Below are 19,559 nucleotides of genomic sequence, written 5' to 3'. Positions count from 1 at the left end.
TAAGAAGGTGTTTGTTGAATACAAATGAATGCTTATTATTTTGGACCACCTGACTCGGTCAGTAGTTGCAGTGAGAGAGACAGCAATCTCCTTTATTCAGTTACTCAGACATGCTGTTATTTCCAGTAACCTGTAGTGTATTGAAGGTGCACATTCCTGTATGTAGAAAGTTATTATATTACTGTTAGTAAATCACAGTTTTAGGAAGGACAGCTTTATCATGCAGTGTGCAACATTTTGTCATGTAAAGTACTGTATTTTATAAACACTAATTAGTTGTGTTGTCTGGCTCTTACCATCTGAATTGTAGCAATTGACCAGAGCACTTCTGACAAATCAATAGAAAATAGATAGGAAGAATAAATTAAACTTTTGGTTTGGAACAACGATAGCATACTTATTATAATTCAACAGCTTGGAACTTACTATTAGATTTGAAGTTGAAAGAAATCAGTGACTGATCCACCACAGCACAGGATAACAGTGTGGAGCTGGATGAACACAGCAGGCCAAGCAGCATCTTAGGAGCACAAAAGCTGACGTTTCAGACCAAAGCGCTTCATCAGGGAGGGGGATGGGGAGAGGGTCCTGATAAAAATAGGGAGAGAGGGGAGATGGACCGAAGATGGAGAGAGGAGAATATAGGTAGGGAGTGGGTAGACCAGTCTTGGGAGGATGGACAGGTCAAGGAGGCGGGATGAGGGTACTAGGTGGAAAATGGAGGTGCGACTTTAGGTGGGAGGAGGGGATAGGTGAGAGGAAGAACAGATTAGGGAGGTTGGGATGAGCTGGGTTGGTTTTGGGATGCACTTGGGGGAGGGGAGATTTTGAAGCTTGCGAAGTCCACGTTGATACCATTGGCTGCAGGGTTCCCAAGCAGACCCACACCCCCATCCCAGGCCCCAAGATGACTTTCCATGTCAAGCAGATGTTTACCTGCACATCTGCCAATGTGATATACCGTATCCACTGTACCCATTGTGGTTTCCTCTACATTGGGGAAACCAAGTGGAGGCTTGGGGACCGCTTTGCAGAACACCTCCGCTCAGTTCACAATAAACAACTGCACCTCCCAGTCGCGAGCCATTTTAACTCCCCCTCCCATTCCTTAGATGACATGTCCATCCTGGGCCTCCTGCAGTGCCACAATGACGCTACCCGAAGGTTGCAGGAACAGCAACTCATATTCCACTTTGATACCATTGGGCTGCAGGGTTCCCATGTGGACTTCACAAGCTTCAAAATCTCCCCTTCCCCCACTGCATCCCAAAACTAGCCCAGCTCGTCCCCTCCCCCCACTGCATCCCAAAATCAGCCCAGCTCATCCCTGCCTCCCTAACCTGTTCTTCCTCTCACCTATCCCTTCCTTCTATCTCAAGCCGCACCTCCATTTTCCACCTACTAATCTCATCCCGCCTCCTTGACCTGTCCGTCCTCACCAGACTGACCTATCCCCTCCCTACCTCTCCAGCTCTCCTCTCCTCTCCACCTATCTTTTCTCCTCTGTCCATCTTCAGTCTGCCTCCCCCTGTCTCCCTATTTATTCCAGAACCCTCTACCCATCCCCTCTCTGATGAAGGGTCTAGGCCCGAAACATCAGCTTTTGTGTTCCTAAGATGCTGCTTGGCCTCCTGTGTTCATCCAGCCCCATACTTTGTTATCTTGTATTCTCCAGCATCTGCAGTTCGCATTATCTACAGCACATAGTGGAAGTGTGTTTAGTGTATGCTGCTGTAGCATGTCTGTGGCAGAAGGCTTGAAAGAAAAACCTTGCATGTGAGAGGTCTGCTCTAAAAACTTATTAACAAAAACAGAAGTTGCTGGAAAAGCTCAGCAGGTCTGGCAGCATCTATGAAGAAAAATCAATTAACGTTTCGAGCCCGGTGACCCTTCCTTAGAACTCACTACTCTTAAAAACGTAGTCTTGTGTTGGAATGTGACAGGTTATTCACACAGTCATGTTTATGCTGCTAATCATGCTTGCATTAGTCTTGCAGTATTGATTGATGTGAACAGTGATCAATTTTCTATCTTTTTTTGGATATTCTTTTGTATTGCAAAATTGCGCCAACTCCATTGGGCTGCAGATTCACTATATATGTTCGCTATATTGCTCTACCTCTCTTCTGAACTCGCATAGAGTTCATGGTTGGATCTGTTTGAACCTTTAGTAATGAATGCTTCCATTGTAACCTTACCTTTCTGTCATCGGTAAATTTAGCAACCATGCATTGGTTTTTTAATAAGAGTAGTTGTTATGGATTGTAAGTAGTTGAATCCCCAGCACTGATCTCCGTGGCACTTTGTTCATTATATGGCACCAACTTGAAAAAGACTAATTCGTGCTTCTTCTTTATTTCCCGTGAGCTGACCAATCCTGTCCATGCTATTATGTTACACTTGACGGCATAAGCTCCAATTTGTGTCATCATGTTGATGTGTTATCTTGTCAAATGCCTTCTGGAAGTCCTGGTATGCTGCATCTGCAGGTTCTGCTTTATCCTTACAACTTCCTCCAAGAACTCCAATAAATTAGCTGAACATGATTTCCCTTTCACAAAACCATATTGATTCTGCCTGATTGAATAAGTTTATTTTTAAGTACTACACAAAGACATCCTTAATATTCAATTCTAGCATCTTCCTTCTTACAAGTGCGAGGCCACTTTTCCTGGAGTTTCCTGCTTTATGTTGTCCCCACTCTCCTGCAGTACTTGAGTAGAATGTATTTGCTATTTTCCAAACTGCTGGGATCTTTCCAAAATTGATTAGATTCTATATATAAAGACAAATGAATTTACTACCTCAGCAGCTATTTCTCTTATCACTGTTGGATGAATTCCATCAGGACCGGGGGACTTAACAGCCTTTAGTTCCAATAATTTTCTCTGAATGCTTGTTGTGGTAGTCATAGTGAGTACGTCCCTGCCTTTTACAACTTGTTTTACTACTATTTCTGGGATGCCGTTTGTGTCTTCTGTAAGAATTTAACAAAATGTCATCACTGGCACTTGTTTTTGCTACTGTTTTCAGTTTTGAATGGTTAGAAACTCTTGTTATCTTAGTTTTATATTTCCAGCTAGCTCACTTAGTTTCTCCCTCATTATTTTTGTCCATTCTTTACTACACAAGTCGACTATTCTTGGTCCTTTTGTATAAAACCAGTTGAATCTGAAATGTCATTATTAACACAGCTACTTCTGACTATTGCAGGTATAGCCTGTACGCCTGCTATTTTTGGCAGTATTATTGCTGAGTATTTATATTTGCAAAATGAGCTGCATGGTGTTGCACACAGTGGTTTATCAGTTCTTAATGGATTGGTAGGTTATTACAATGTTGAATCACATTTGACAATATGAATAAAGGTGGTGATGGGATAAGGTGCACAGTTCGACCAATGAATCAACCCACTCTAATATGTAATGTGATTTTTGCAAAGATTTGCATAATTTCAACACAAATCTGTCCAAATCATTGAGTAATGTGGTGATGGGGACGTTTTGCAATTGATAGCTGTTCTTATAGATTTCATTCAATACTTGTTTACACATGACTGTCAAATGAGTAATTGCATCAGGATAGAAAATTCAAATGGATTGAAGAGAGAATTAAGTAAGAATGCTGATCAGAGATAATGGGGACTGCAGATGCTGGAGAATCCGGGATAACAAAGTGTGAAGCTGGATGAACACAGCAGGTCCAGCAGCATCTCAGGAGCACAAAAGCTGACGTGGATGAAGGGTCTCGGCCCGAAACATCAGCTTTTGTGCTCCTGAGATGCTGCTTGGCCTGCTGTGTTCATCCAGCTTCACGCTTTGTTATCTTAGGTAAGAATGCTGTTTTTTTTTAAAATTCAGTATTCACCTGACTTGCTGCAGGTGGTGGCATGCCCATGGCAAATGGATTTGAGACATTGGACTGCCTTGACAGATTTATCACATTTGGGAGTAATACTTTCCGTCATTTGCTAGAACAATAATTAGAACAATGTGAGATGGGACAGTCAGTTCTATTAAGGAAAGGAAGCAGAAATATAAGGCATCTCAATGCCCTGTTGCCCTATTGCAGTCAGTCGTAGAATGCAAGTAATATGGAGAGGTCAAGCAAGGTTCCTTAGAGATATGAGATAATTTCAGGAGAAATTAATATAAATTTCAGGTGAGAATAATCTGAAAATTAATTTCCTAAAGTCAAATTTGAATTGCCAATCATTTTATTTACCTTGACCATAAGGTTCACTTACTCATTCTGGGAGAGAAGAGCTTATCCTGGGGGGGAAAAAAAAAATTAGAAGGTGGGATTTTAACCATTAGAGTTTAGAAAAACGAGAGTGGTATAATTGAAACATTTAAAATTCTGAGAGGACTTGACAAAGTGATTTCCAGGAGGATGTTTGCTCATGAAGTGGAGACTTGCACTCGGGCCACAGTGTGAAAATAAGAGGTAACCTGTTTGAGACAGATGAGGACAAATGTTCTCCCTCAGATGGTAGTTAGTTTGAAATTCTCTTCCATGTAGGCTGATTCATTACATTTATTTGAGGCTGAGTTAGACTTTTCATAGTCAGCAGTTGAGGGTAATTTTAAATATGTTCACTTTCATTGGTGTTATAATATCAAACTTCTTGGGAGTGAGAACCCTGAGCAGGTGGCCTTAAATAGTTTGAAGATGACAAACTACCAAAAATTATAGTCAAGGTTAGTGGTAAATTTGACACAGTGTACATTAGTTGAGTTTAACGGATAAGATACTCTGCAACAGTGTGATTCTGACAGTTTCAGGTCAGAGAAATTGAACTTAAACTCAAAAACAAAGCGGTGAAAATACTTGGTAGACCTCTCAGCATCTGCACAACTTTATTTTGAGTTCGACACTAACTTAGCTATCACATCTTTCCCCCTCACTTATTTTCCTAATCATTTATAAGCCTGATTGATTATCAAACATTTCATTTAGTTAATCGACTGGTATAGATGAATACGTTTTTCTCCCTCAGGATTGTATTTTTAAGGAAACAAATTTCTCAAATTATTATGAGTGAGTCAGAATATTACAACTTGTGGCCCTGTCTGTGGCCCAAACAGTGAGTCCTTTCTGGTGAAAGCAGGATGTCTGGTAATTAGTGCTCTTTATATGGAGAAAAGAAAACAGCTTTTCCAAAATATTGAAAGATAAAGAATCACTCTGCAAAATGGCAGAAAATATGCGGCTTATGTAATTTGTGCCAACACCAACAAATGGAAAAATGTGTTAGTCATAACTTTGGCTTATTTTCCATAATGGAACAGTTCTAACTGCAATAGCCAAAAGAAGTGTGGATCCAAGCTTCTGGGCTGCATTTTCTCTGAGTAGTGGGAGGTTAGAAGCAAGTTGTGATTTGGAATGGTGTTCAATTAAAATTTTTGACCTCCTTTTGAGTTCAGCTAATTAACTTTAGGCTCTATATGGCAAGGTACAAGACTTGTTTAATACGTTGAATTCTTGGTCAATTTCACGTTATTTGCTAATGACAAATTAGAATAAGGCCTCTGTTACGCTTTCCCTAGGGGCGGCACGGTAGCACAGTGGTTAGCACCACTGTCTCACAGCACCAGGGACCTGGGTTCGATTCCAGCCTCAGGCAACTGTCTGTGTGGAGTTTGCACATTCTCCCTGTGTCAGCATGAGTTTCCTCCAGGTGCTCTGGTTTCCTCCCACAATCCAAGAGTTTGCAGGGTAGGTGGATTGGCCATGCTAAATTGCCCGTAGTATTCGGGGAAGTGTAGTTTAGGTCAGTTATAGTGGGATGGACCTGGGTGGGATGCTGTGAGGTTCGGTGTGGACTTGTTGGGCCAAAGGGCCTGTTCCCACACTATGGGGATTCTATGGAAAAAAAAGTGATGATAGATGATTGGATAGACAGACTTTGGAACTGGCTATGTTCCTTTTGAGTTGCTTGTTTTATATATGCAAGAAGTTTGAAGCTGTGATTACTACATTACAATATAACTTTAAGCAAGATTTTGATAGGTTTTTTGCTCATTTGGGATGTGGGCATCACTGGCTAGGCCAGCAATTATTGCCCATCCCTATTTATTGAGAGGGCAGCTAAAGAGCTAACCACATTGTTGTGGCTATGGCGTTACATCTAGGCTAAACCATGTAGAACAGCAGTTTCCTTTCCTAAAGGACATTAGTGAACCAGGAAGGTTTTTCCAACAATTGACAATGATTTCGTGGCCATCATTAGATCCTTAATCTGAGATTTTTATTGAATTCAAATTACAGCATCTGTCATGGCAGAATTTGAACCTGGGTCCCCACAGCATTGCCTTGGTCTCGGAATTAACCACGTACATATAATATCACTAGGCTCCCCTTAGTAAGTTTGGATATGATGATGTGAACACACAAAGAAGGGCATTTAACCCTCTATCATGCTCCACCCTTTGAAATAGCCGTTGTGATCTGATTGTGCTCTCAACTCCATTTACCAGTCTATTTGTAATACCTTAGATTATTCACGATCAAGGGACCCTTTCTACTTCTAGCCTTTGCTGCTGGCTGGCGAAAACAGCTTCGGAGATTTCCTCTGCGAGGGGGGGAAAAAAAGTCCTTATTTCTATCTTCATTGGAAGAAGTCCTTATTTTTAAACTGACTCCCTTAGATGCTGAACCGAGAGACAAGGGCTATCTTATTACCTCCCCCACCTCACATTCCTTCTCAACTTTGGGGAATACAGGCCTAACTTTGGAATTTTTCCATATATGATAACTCTTTCATCCCAGGATTCAGTGTGATACTTCTCTGCGCTGTTTTGAATACAGTTATGTGCTTTTTAAATAAGGACACAAAAACTGCAACAGTACTCTAGATTTTGTCTCTCCCATGCCCTGCACAGCTGTACCAAAACTTACCTACTTGTATATTCTCTTCTTGCAATACACCACATTTCATTTAAATTCAAATAAAAGCTATGAACTCCGAATTTATGTTCTATTTTTTCAGGTTGTCATTTAATTAAAAATGAGTCTAAAAACAGCTTTAGTGGAGATAGTAGGAACTGTTGATGCTGGCGAATCTGAGATAACAGTGTGAAGCTGGATGAACGCAACAGGCCAAGCAGCATCAGAGGAGCAGGAAAGTTGATGTTTCGGGTCAAGACCCTTCATCAGAACTGGGGGTGGGGAAGGGGATTCTGAAATAAATGGGGAGAGAGGGGAAGGCAGATAGAAGATGGATAGAGAAGGTAGTTGGAGAGGAGACAGACAGGTCAAAGAGGCTGGGGTTAGAGCCAGAGAAGGTGAACATAGATGGGGCGTTAGGTAGGGAAGAGGTCAACCCAGAGAGGACAGACAGGTCAAGGAGGCGGGATGAGGTTAGTGGGTAGGAGGTTGGGGTGGGGCTTGAGGTGGGAGGAATGATTAGGGAGGTGGAGATGATCTGAGCTGGCTTTGGGATGCGGTCAGGTGAGGGGAGATTTTGAAGCTTGTGAAGTCCACATTGATACCCTTGGGCTGGAGGGTTCCCAAGCGAAATACAAGATTCAGGAACAGCATCTTTCAGGTGGCGTCATTGTGGCCAAGCAGGAGGCCCAGTATGGACATGCCCTTCCTGGACCCCTCTGTCTCCATCTCTGGCATCCACCTGGAAACCGATATACATTTTAAGTCTGCTGACTCCCACAACTACCTATAATTCTCCTGTTGTTACCCACCTTTCTGTAAAAAGGCCATCCCCTATTCCCAATTCCTTTGCCTCCGCTGCATCTGCTTCCGAGATGAGGCATTCCACTCCTGAGCATCCCAGATATCCTCTCTTTTCAGGGACTGCAACTTCCCCTCCACAGTGATCGAAAATGCCCTTGACCATGTCGCCCACATTTCCCGCAACTCATCCCTCATGCCCGCTACCCGCAATAATAACCAAAACAGAACCCCCCTCGTCCTCATGTACCACCCGACCAACCTCCAAACCCAACTCCCTTCTCTCCCTATTTATTTCAGAATCCCCTTCCCCTCCCCCATTTCTGAAGGCCAGTCTTGACCCAAAACGTCAAATTCCCTGCTCCTCTGCTGCTTGGCCTGCTCTGTTCATTCAGCTGCACGCCGTGTTATCTAAAAGCAGCTTCAGGATGATCAGAATTTTAATTGAAGGAATTATTATGGTTCTGTTTTTATTTTTCTGCTGAGCTGAGGGGGGAGCATGCTGATTACATTTGTTCAGATTCAAAATCATTATCATGGAGGGGCTGAGTAAGCAGCAAGGCTAGGAAACAAATTTAGTTAAATTTCCTGTACTGCCTTGTTATCCAGTGACTCCTGTTGGGAATCTAGTGGTCAGATATTGGCAAGATTGGATATAGTTGTTGATGGGCTGCACTGTTCAGCGTTTATTTATAGGTTCGCACAAGAAAATAGACTCATGATCAAAGTGCTGGTAGACTTCTGGTTCTGTCTTACATGAGCCATTAAATTAAAATAAGGATGAAAATCAGAAAAACTGACACATTTGTATAGCAGGTTGTCGTGACTGTGCATGAATCAGCACTCTGGAATGTTTCAGTTCCAGTTCCACACTGCATTGATTTACAACCTTAGACATACAAGAAACCCATCTATAACTGTAGTCATAGCTTATATACAAGTAGTGAAAAGTGACGTCAATATAATAAATATAAAGGGGTGTTTATCAATACCTCAAAATTAATGATATAACTTGAAGTACTTAATGATCTGTTGTTGAACGTGGGTTCAAACATGAACAGCTCAGTTTAATACGACAACTTTCTGAAATCTTAAGTCCCCGGTGAAATGGTCTAGGATGATCTTCTGTTTGTTTTATTGAGCAAACTGACTACAGAAAACTCTCCAATATTTGAAACTGTTAGTAATTTATCTTTGGCATTGACCTAGGAATAGAAATGTCACACTGGTTCTAATAGTTCTATCCACTCACTCATAGGTACCGCAAGCATAAGAGGGTTCTATTCCCCTCACTGATGTACTGCATGAAAATTGCAAGAAGTCCAAACTTAGATCAAATGCAGTAACAGGGAAAGCATAATGTCTTCCACATGAAGGCATTTCCTTGCAGCATTCAAATTGCACTCTGGTGCATAATGCACCTTTTGTTAAATCCATAATTCTGATTTTATAAATGTTTTCTGTTCCCCATTTTCACTAAGTAGTGAATTATTTCTCTGATATTTTGGTGTTGTATCATTTCTGCATTCTCTAGTGTTTCTTGCCACGTGCTGAATAGGGTTCTAATGCCGTTTTTGTGCACCTTTTATCTTCTAGAAGCTCAGTGGGAGCATGCAGTCAGATGAGGGAACAGAGTGGCTTCTTGAACTCCTCACTGAGGTACAGTTGCAGCAGTATTTCCTCCGCATCCGTGATGATCTCAATGTTACCCGGCTCTCTCACTTTGACTATGTGAAAAATGAGGATCTTGAAAAAATAGGAATGGGCCGTCCTGGTAAGTGCTTTTCTTTGCAGAAGAACATATTTTGTTTCTTTCTATGTAGAATTTCATAGTACAAAAAAAAATTCACTCAAAGGCACATAGAAATCGTTTTTAAAGAAAATGCTGCATATATTTTAGTTCCAACGGAGTAGTCTTGATCAATATATGTGTGTAAGCAAACTTAACAAAAACTATAATAAAGTAGCAAAATACACCTGTTTGGCCTCGCAATGCACTTCTAACTATAATTGTTTCCGGTGGCCTTCACAATTCCAATTTTCTCTTGGATTATCTTTAACTTTCTACATTTCCATTAAGTTGAACTCTTCCAGTTCTCTGTTTTCCCTAACCTAACATCAAGTCCCCTTCACCTAGCAATTCTGTGCTCAGTGACCTATCTTTGCTTGCAGTTTGACAAAGCCTCAGGTGTAAAATTTTCCTTGTTTATAATCCTTAATGTCCTCATCTCTGGAACCTCCCCCAGCCCTACAACTTTTCACATTCTGTGTGACCTTATAATTCTAGCCTTTTATACCTCCCCAGTTTTTCTTCCCCACCATTGGTGGCCTTCAGCACCTTGTGCCCTATGCTCCGGAATTCTTTCTCTGCCTCACTCCCTATTCCTTTAAAGTGCACTTTCAAACTGAAAACTTTGACCAAATATTTGATCATCTGTCCTAATATGTATCTGAGTTTTGAATTTTGGTTGATGTTCTTGTGAAGTGCCTAGGATGTCCTATACAGGGGGTCCCTGATTTATGAGCACCTGACTTAGAAAAATCCATACTAATGAATGCAGTTTCATACTGGAGTGTAATTTTAAAGATCTGATTTACAAACATGTTCTTATGAACTGCTACTTTTAAACTGTCCTGCATGTGTTCCAGCCTGCACACAAATTGACTTGAGAATGGGCTCAAGAATGGAACCTGTTTACAACCTGAATACCACCTATAATCTTTAGACAGTATACAAAGACAAGGTGTTGTTGGATTCTGAAATGAAGCACAGAACATCAATTTCTAGTTGATCCAGTGAAATCCAGGTTGATGTTCAGACAATCTTACCATCAAACATGCTTTGGTAATTAGTTGTTTTGAAACAAATGAATTAAAATTAGAACAGCTTTCTTGCCTTCAATTTCAAAATGAACACATGGAGATTAGAGAAACAGTAAAGACAAACTGTGCACACCTGACTACATGTCCAGATTTCCAGATCAATGTTTTTATTCAGTGTTATTTGGCCAAGGCAGGGACAGTTCTTTGGAAATTTGATGGAATGAGAGCACTGGTTCATTCGCATTTTGTGGGAAAAAAAATTTTCTTCTTTAACTGTGGATTTTCATAAACCTCTATCTTTGAAGTCTTTTGATGACTTAAGTGCTAGGAATTATTCTGTAGCATTTAGTTCTGGCTGGAGAAGCAAGTTCCATGAATTGACTGATTGTCCAACTATAACTTTACATGAAAGTGTATAAAAGACTGTGTTTATGCAGGAGTTCTGTTCCTCCAACCAGTAGTATGAGAAATATTCTTTGAAAAGCATTTTAGTGATTCCTTATGGTCAGATTTCAGCTTTATTTGCACCTGGATCTATGAAGAGGCATATACAAATAGCTGAAAGTGCAAAAAAAAAAGCTTTGATTGCTCCTCTGCCACTGAAAAAATAATGAAACTGGAAGGCCTCTGATGGTCTTTTGTTAGCTTTAAAGCCTGCAAGATGCTATCGACCATTTGCAATGTTGAAAGTCATATGAAGCTTGCAAGAGGTTTCCTCACCAACAAGTTCTCTTCCAGGGCCTCTTATGTCATTAGAATGTCAGGATATTAAAATGGCCTACCCCAACATGTGGATTCTCGGGTTCCGTTTAGTGACGTGCAAGACAAGTATGTGCTGTGATGTTTTAGCTCGGGTTGTGTGGGATTTGGGCTGAGAATTGCTTCTCTTGATTTAAGCCCCAGCTGAGAGTTACTTTTCCATTCCATAATTATTGTCACTTTAATGTGTAATTTAAACTGTTCAAATCTACTTAGCAGGATATCATGGCAAAGTGTCTCTCTGGCTGCCTTTTGGCATTTAATGCAGTATTAATTTGTGACTTGAAGTGGATGACTATTTGCATGCTATCCAATTAATTTTCTAACCGATGGCTTTTCTAATTAGAAAGAAAAGCTTCAGCTATTTAAATGGCTGCCTGCCACTTCTTTAGGACATCCAGAAGTATATTGTAGCAATTACTTTTGAAGTGCTTATAGTTTTAATGTAGGCTATGATCTAAGATGGAAATGGCTAGTGTGGGTTGGTAAGTGAAATACAAATCACTAAACTTGCCAGCTTGTGCTAGAATTTGGAAATGGAGCCTTTGAAAATGATAACTCCCCACTTGAAATATTAGATTAGATTCCCTATAGTGTGGAAACAAGTCCACATCGCCCCTTGAAGCATCCAACCTAGACCCACCGCCCTATAACCCACACACCCCTGAACACTACAGGCAATTTAGCATGGCCAATCCACCTAGCCTGCACATCTTTGGACTGTGGGAGGAAACCGGAGCACTCGGAGGCAACCCACGCAGACACGGGGAGAAGTTGCAAACTCCACGCAGACAGTCACCCGTGACTGGAATTGAACCCGGGTCCCTGGCACTGTGAGGCTAAAGTGTTAACCACTGAGCCACCATGCCGCCCCATGTATTGCGAATGCAAGGCTTTGAGAGATGATAGTTTTGGTCTGCCCCTTTTAACTTCAGTTAAAATGGAGAAATTAAGACTGTCCCATGATAGAACATAGAACACTACAGCACAGAACAGGCCCTTCAGCCCACAATGTTGTGCCGACCATTGATCCTCATGTATGCACCCTCAAATTTCTGTGACCATATGCATGTCCAGCAGTCTCTTAAATGACCCCAATGACCTTGCTTCCACAACTGCTGCTGGCAACGCATTCCATGCTCTCACAACTCTCTGTGTAAATACCCGCCTCTGACATCCCCTCTATACTTTCCTCCAACCAGCTTAAAACTATGACCCCTCGTGCTAGCCATTTCTGCCCTGGGAAATAGTCTCTGGCTATCAACTCTATCTATGCCTCTCATTATCTTGTATACCTCAATTAGGTCCCCTCTCCTCCTCCTTTTTCTCCAATGAAAAGAGACCGAGCTCAGTCAACCTCTCTTCATAAGACAAGCCCTCCAGTCCAGGCAGCATCCTGGTAAACCTCCTCTGAACCCTCTCCAAAGCATCCACATCTTTCCTAGAATAGGGCGACCAGAACTGGACGCAGTATTCCAAGTGCGGTCTAACCAAAGTTTTATAGAGCTGCAACAAGATCTCACGACTCTTGAACTCAATCCCCCTGTTAATGAAAGCCAAAACACCATATGCTTTCTTAACAACCCTGTCCACTTGGGTGGCCATTTTAAGGGATCTATGTATCTGCACACCAAGATCCCTCTGTTCCTCCACACTGCCAAGAATCCTATCCTTAATCCTGTACTCAGCTTTCAAATTCGACCTTCCAAAATGCATCACCTCGCACTTATCCAGGTTGAACTCCATCTGCCACCTCTCAGCCCATCTCTGCATCATGTCAGTGTCCCGCTGCAGCCTACAACAGCCCTCTATACTGTCAACGACACCTCCGACCTTTGTATCGTCTGCAAACTTGCTGACCCATCCTTCAATCTCCTCATCCAAGTCATTAATAAAAATTACAAACAGTAGAGGCCCAAGGACAGAGCCCTGTGGAACCCCACTCACCACTGACTTCCAGGCAGAATATTTTCCTTCTACTACCACTCACTGTCTTCTGTTGGCCAGCCAATTCTGTATCCAGGCAGCTAAGTTCCCCTGTATCCCATTCCTCCTGACCTTCTGAATGAGCCTACCATGGGGAACCTTATCAAATCCCTTACTGAAGTCCATATACACCACATCCACAGCTCGACCCTCATCAACTTTTCTAGTCACATTCTCAAAAAACTCGATAAGGTTTGTGAGGCATGACCTACCCCTCTCAAAGCCGTGTTGACTGTGTTTGATCAAGCCATGCTCTTCCAGATGGTCATAAATCCAATCCCTCAGAATCCTTTCCAACACCTTGCAGACGACAGACGTGAGACTTACTGGTCTGTAATTGCCGGGGATTTCCCTATTTCCTTTCTTGTAGAGCGGAATTACATTTGCCTCTCTCCAGTCCTCAGGTACGACTCCAGTGGAGAGCGAGGATGCAAAGATCTTCGCAAGTGGCGAAGCAATTGCATTTCTCACTTCCCAAAGCAGCCGAGGACAAATATGATCCGGGCCTGGCGACTTGTCAATCTTAATGTTGGACAAAATTTTCAGCACATCAGCTTCCTCTATCTCTATCCATTCCTGCATGCACACCTGCTCTTCAAAGGTTTCATTCACTACAAAGTTCGTTTCTTTCGTAAAGACAGAGGCAAAAAACTCATTTAGGACTTCCCCTACCTCCTCAGACTCCACACACAAGTTCCCTATGCTATCCCTGATCGGCCCTACTCTTTCTTTGACCATTCTCTTATTCCTCACGTACGTGTAAAATGCCTTTGTGTTTTCCCTGATTCCTTCTGCCAAGCCTTTCTCGTGCCCCCTCCTGGCTCTCCTCAGACCATTTTTGAGCTCCTTCCTTGCCTGCCTGTAATCCTCTCTAGCTGAACTTGACCCTAGCTTCCTCCACCTTATGTAAGCTACCTGCTTCCTTTTCACAAGAAGCTCCACCGCTCTCGTCATCCAAGGTTCCTTTATCTTACCCCTTCTTGCCTGTCTCAGAGGGACATATTTACTCATCACTCGCAACAACTGTTCCTTAAACAGTCTCCACATGTCTATAGTTCCCTTACCATGGAACAATTGCTCCCAGTCCATGCTTCCTAACTCCTGTCTAATCGCATCATAGTTTCCTCTTCCCCAATTAAATATCCTCCCATTTTGCCTAATCCTCTCCTTCTCCATAGCTATGTAGAATGTGAGGCAGTTATGGTCACTATCACCAAAATGCTCTCCCACCACAAGATCTGATAGCTGCCCCGGCTCGTTTCCGAGCACCAAGTCTAGAATGGCCTCTCCCCTCGTCGGCCTGTCAACGTACTGCGTTAGGAAACCCTCCTGAACACACCTTACAAAAATAGCTCCATTCAAATCTTCTGCTTGAAGGAGGTTCCAATCAATATTAGGAAAGTTAAAGTCACCCATTACAACAACCCTACTACGTCCACACTTTTCCAAAATCTGTCGACCTATGCTTTCTTCAATCTTCCTGCTGCTATTGGGGGGCCTGTAGTAAACCCCTAACGCGGTGACTACTCCCTTGCTGTTCCTAATTTCTACCCATACTGACTCAGTAGGCAGATCTTCCTCGACAATGGAAGCTTCTGTAGCTGTGATACCCTCTCTGATTAGTAGTGCTACACCCCCTCCTCTCTTTCCCCCCTTCCTATTCTTTTTAAATGTTGTGCTGTGTTCTTTCTGACAACCAGCATGTGAGGCTTGGTTGCCATAGAGATAGTAAGGCCCTGGTTGAGCCTTAGAGGGAGTAAGGTTCAAAATATTTGCATCTGGAAAATAAGTCACGAACATTTGGGTAGACTTGTTGGCATACTTTTGTCTCCTGAGTTTTTTCAATGAAAAAAGATTTAGGAGGATGTTGCCAGGGTTGCAGGGTTTGAGCTAATGGGAGAGGCTGCATAGGCTGGGGCTGTTTTTCCCTAGAGTGTCAGAGGCTGAGGGGATGACCTTTATAGGAGCTTATAAAATTATGAGGGGCATAGACAGGGTGAATAGCCAAGGCCATTTCCCCAGGATAGCAGAATCCAAAACTACAGGGCACATGTTTAAGATGAGGGGGGGAAAAGAATCTGAAAGAGACCAAAGAGGCAACATTATCATGCAGAGGATGTTGTATGTGTGGACTGAGCTGCCAGAGGAAGTGATGGTGGCTGGTATGATTATAATATTTAAAAGGTATCTGATAGGAAATGTTGAGGAATATGAACCAAATTCTGGCAAATGGGGCTAGATTAATTGAGGATATCTGGTGGCTATGGATGAGCTGTACCGAAGTGTCTACTTCCATGGTTAAAACAGAAATGGAGGAATTTATAATAGGGGACTTAGGAACAGCTGTGCAACTGAACATACAGTTCTGTCCTCGCAAAAGAGGGCACAAATCAGATACCAGAAATATTGAAGAATACACGATTTAGTGAGAGGGAAGAATTGAGGGAGATCACTATTAGTGGAGAAATGTTGCTAGGAAACTTGATGGGATTGAAGACAGATAAATCCCCAGGGCCTGGTAACCTACATCCCACAGTGCCTAAGGAAGTGGGTCCAGAAATAGTAGATGTGTTGGTGGTCATCTTACAGGATTCTACAGACTCTGGAACAGTTCCTGCGAATTGGAGGGTAGCTAATGTCATTCCAATATTCAAAAGGGAAGTAGAGAGAAAACAGGGAATTATAGACCAGTAAGCCTAACATGGGTAGTGAGGAAAATTCTCAAATCTGTATCAAGGACTTTATAGCAGAACGTTTAGAAAACATTAGCAGCATCAGACAGAGTCAGCATGGACTTACGAAGGGGAAATCATGCTTGACAAATCTGTTGTAATTCCATGAGGATGTAACTAATAGAGTTGACAAGGGGGTGCCAGTAGATGTGGTATATTTGGACTTTCAGAAAGCATTTGACAAAGTCCTGCATAAGAGAATATATGCAGGATTAGAGTGCATGGGATTGGGGGAAGTGTGTTGAGATAGATGGAAAACTGGTTGGCAGAGAGGAAACAAAGAGTAAGAATTGAAGGGTCCTTTTCAAACTGGCAGACCCTAACTAGTGGGGTGCCACAGGGATTGGTGCTGGCACCCCAGCTATTCACGATATATATTAACGATTTGGATGAAGGGACAAAATGTAACATCTCAAAGTTTGCAGATGATACCAAGTTGGATGGGAGGATGAACTATGACGAGGATGCAGAGATCCTTCATGATCTGAACAGGTTGGATAAGTGGGCAAATCAATGGCAGATGCAGTATAATTTGGATAAATGTGAAGTTATTCACTTTGGAAGCAAGAACAACGCAGATTACCATCTGCATGGATGTAAATTGAGAGGGGGGAGTGTGCAGCAGGACCTGGGTGTCCTTGTGCACTCATTGCTGAAGGTAAGCATGCAGGTTCAGCAAGTGATAAAGAAGGCAAATGGTATGCTGGCCTTCATTGTGAGAAATTTTAGTACAGGAGCAGGGATATGTTGTTGCAGTTATATGGGGCCTTAGTGAGGCCACACCTAGAATATTGTGTGTCGTTTTGGTCGTCTTTTCTGCAGAAGGAAGCTCTTGCTCTTGAGGGAGTGCAACAAAGGTTGACCAGGCTGATTCCAGGGATGGCGGGATTGGCGTGTGAGGATGGATTGACTAGGTTAGGATCGTTTTCGCTGGAGTTCAGACAAATGAGGGATCTCCTAGAGACTTACAAAATTCTAACAGGACTGGACAGGATATATGCAGGAAGGGTGTTCCCTGGGGTCGGTGTGTCCAGAACCAAGTGTCACAGGATGAGGATTTGGTGTTGACCATTTAGGACAGAGATGAGGAGACATTTCTTCACCCAAAGAGTGGTGAGCCTGTGGAATTCATTACCACAGAAAGTAGGTGATGCCAAAACATTGATCCCGTTCACCTGAGGTCTGTATCTAGCCACCTCTTGAATATATTCAAAGATTGTGGAGAGAAAGCAGGATTAGGCTATTGAGTTGTATGATCAGCCATGATCAAGGTGAATGGCAGAGCAGGCTAGGAGGGCCAAATGGCCGTCTCCTCCTCCTATTTTCTATGTTTTGGTGGTCACTTAAAATTATGACATGGCAAATTCGGAAGATGTGAACCCATTGAAAGCTGGGTGTGACTGTGGACTCTATCCTGTATAGATTCTAATCCTTTTCAGAGTGTGCTGTAAACTTTGTATGCAGTCTCATTGTTTCTTTCGTTTAAAGTATAGGTTTCTTTCTAGCCAACATGTAATGGATCTTGCTTACTGAGGTACAGAGAAAGTCCTTAAACTTTACATCTTGTCATACAACTTCTTTAAATCATTGACTGACAGTTCAAACAAAAATAGAAATTTCTGTAGAACTTCAGGTCTGGCAACATCTGCAGACAGAAAGCAGAGTTACCCTTCTGGGTAAGGGTCACTGGACTCAATGTTAAATTTGCTTTTTCACCATAGATCCTGCCAGACCTGAGTTTCTCCAGTTTCTGTTTTTGTTTCAGATCTTTAGCATCCACAATCCTTTCTGCATTTTACTGGCAATTCAAATAGCTTTTTAAAAAATTACTGGTCTCCAGGGAAGGTAACAAACAAGAACCTAATTCACACACTTATCTCAAGGCATCATGGCTCATTCAGCATCTCAGTACAGGTTTGGTCTCCTACAGGGCAGGGCTCAGGCTGCGTGCATTGCAACCTGTGAAATTGAACATAAAGTTGTCGGACTGAGGAGCCTTTAAAGGTGCCAGAGTAGGCTGCTCAGAAATCTTTACAGGTGAGCATATAAACTGACATTTTTTTTCCCCCCATACTGGCACCAATTGAAATGTTTGGCTGCCATGACTGGAAAGATCCATGCAGGTGTCTTTTGTGTTATTCATGTATAGCATATATTTTGGGGAGAGTTCGCACATGTTCAGCTGGCTCATTTAATATTGTCTGATTAATCATTTTCTGTGAATTATTAATTTGTAGGAGTTTTAGTTAATAGTTCAGGGCTGGCAGTTACACAGTTATACAAAGGAAGAGGACAGTATATGAGGAAATGTTAGGGAGGAGTGCATCATTTGCAATAATCAATTGATTACTGACTATATTATTGCTAGGTAAAGATATGTCCCCTATCATTACCACTGCACATCTAACCAGGTGAAACTGCAACCTTTCGCTAGTTAGTACTTCCTACTGGAAGTAGAGCTATTCATGAGAAAATAACAACTTCCATCGTGTGTTCACAGGCCAGCGGAGGTTATGGGAAGCTGTAAAACGAAGGAGAGCTGTGTGCAAGCGTAAATCGTGGATGAGTAAGGTATGCTGGTGGCTGTTGTCTATTTTATTATTGTGTATGTGGAAAGGAATTTCTGATTCTGTCCTCTGTGGAAAAGCAGTTATCTCTTATAGAGATAGTAAGAACTGCCGATGCTGGAGTCAGAGACAACAGTGTGGAGCTGGAGGAACACTGCAGGCCAGGCAGCATCAGAGGAGCAGGAAAGTTGATGTTTTTGGTCGGGATCCTTCTTCAGAAATGGTGAGCGGGAAGGGAGCTCAGAAATAAATAGAGGAAAGAGGACAGGTGGGTCTGGGAAAGGTAGGTGGGATGGTAATAGATGAGTGCAGGTAGGGAGTGGTGACTGTTGGTCAGTAGGACGGGTGGGGTGGATAGGTGGGAGAGAAAATGGGCAGGTTGTGTCAAGTCAAGGAGGCAGGCATGACAGGGAAGATTGGACATGGGCTGACGTTTGGGGTGGGGAGATTTTAAAACGGTAAATTCCATGTTTAGGCCATTGGCTGTCAGCTCCCGAGGCGGAATACAAGGTGTTGCACCTCCAGTTTGCAGGCGGTGTCATTGTGACACCGCAGGAGGCCTCCGATGGACATGTCACTCAGGGTGGCTAGGCAGGGAGTTAAAATGGTTGGTGACTGGAAGGTGTTATCGCAAACAGAGCGCAGATGCTTTACAAGGTGGTCTCTGAGTCTACGCTTGGCCTCACCAATGTAGAGGAGGCCACATCGGGAGCAGTGGATGCATTATACCTAGTTGGCTGATGTACAGGTGAATCCCTGTCTGATATGAAAGGTTTGTTAAGGGCCTTGAGTGGAGGTGAGGGGGAGGAGGACTGGGGGCAGGGGAGGCACTTGCTGCGGTTGCAGGAAAAGGTGCTGAGTGTGGTAAGGTTAGTGGGAGTGTGGAGCAGACGAGGGAGTCGCAGAGTTGAATGGTTCCTATGAAAGACAGATTTCCCTCTGCACCCCTATCTTTGGTTGTGGGGTTGGATTGTAGGTGGCGGAAAATGACGTGCTCATTGCG

At 42.7% G+C, this 19,559-nt stretch overlaps 1 protein-coding gene across 4 annotated transcripts in view; it reads left to right on the top strand.

Annotated features, from left to right (window-relative positions):
• Window positions 1-19,559, top strand: part of tnk2b (tyrosine kinase, non-receptor, 2b) — a 178,832-nt gene that overhangs the window by 58,707 nt on the left and 100,566 nt on the right. For all 4 annotated transcript variants that reach the window (XM_048542028.2, XM_048542025.2, XM_048542027.2 and 1 more), the window contains exons 2-3: window positions 9,286-9,463; window positions 18,490-18,560. In XM_048542028.2, the coding sequence (XP_048397985.2) occupies window positions 9,286-9,463; window positions 18,490-18,560 (249 nt within the window). The remainder of the gene's footprint in view (window positions 1-9,285; window positions 9,464-18,489; window positions 18,561-19,559) is intronic.

The sequence above is a fragment of the Stegostoma tigrinum genome, chromosome 14 (genome assembly GCF_030684315.1).
Source record: "Stegostoma tigrinum isolate sSteTig4 chromosome 14, sSteTig4.hap1, whole genome shotgun sequence".
Taxonomy (NCBI): Eukaryota; Metazoa; Chordata; class Chondrichthyes; order Orectolobiformes; family Stegostomatidae; genus Stegostoma; species Stegostoma tigrinum.
This window is presented reverse-complemented; position numbering and strand designations above follow the sequence as displayed.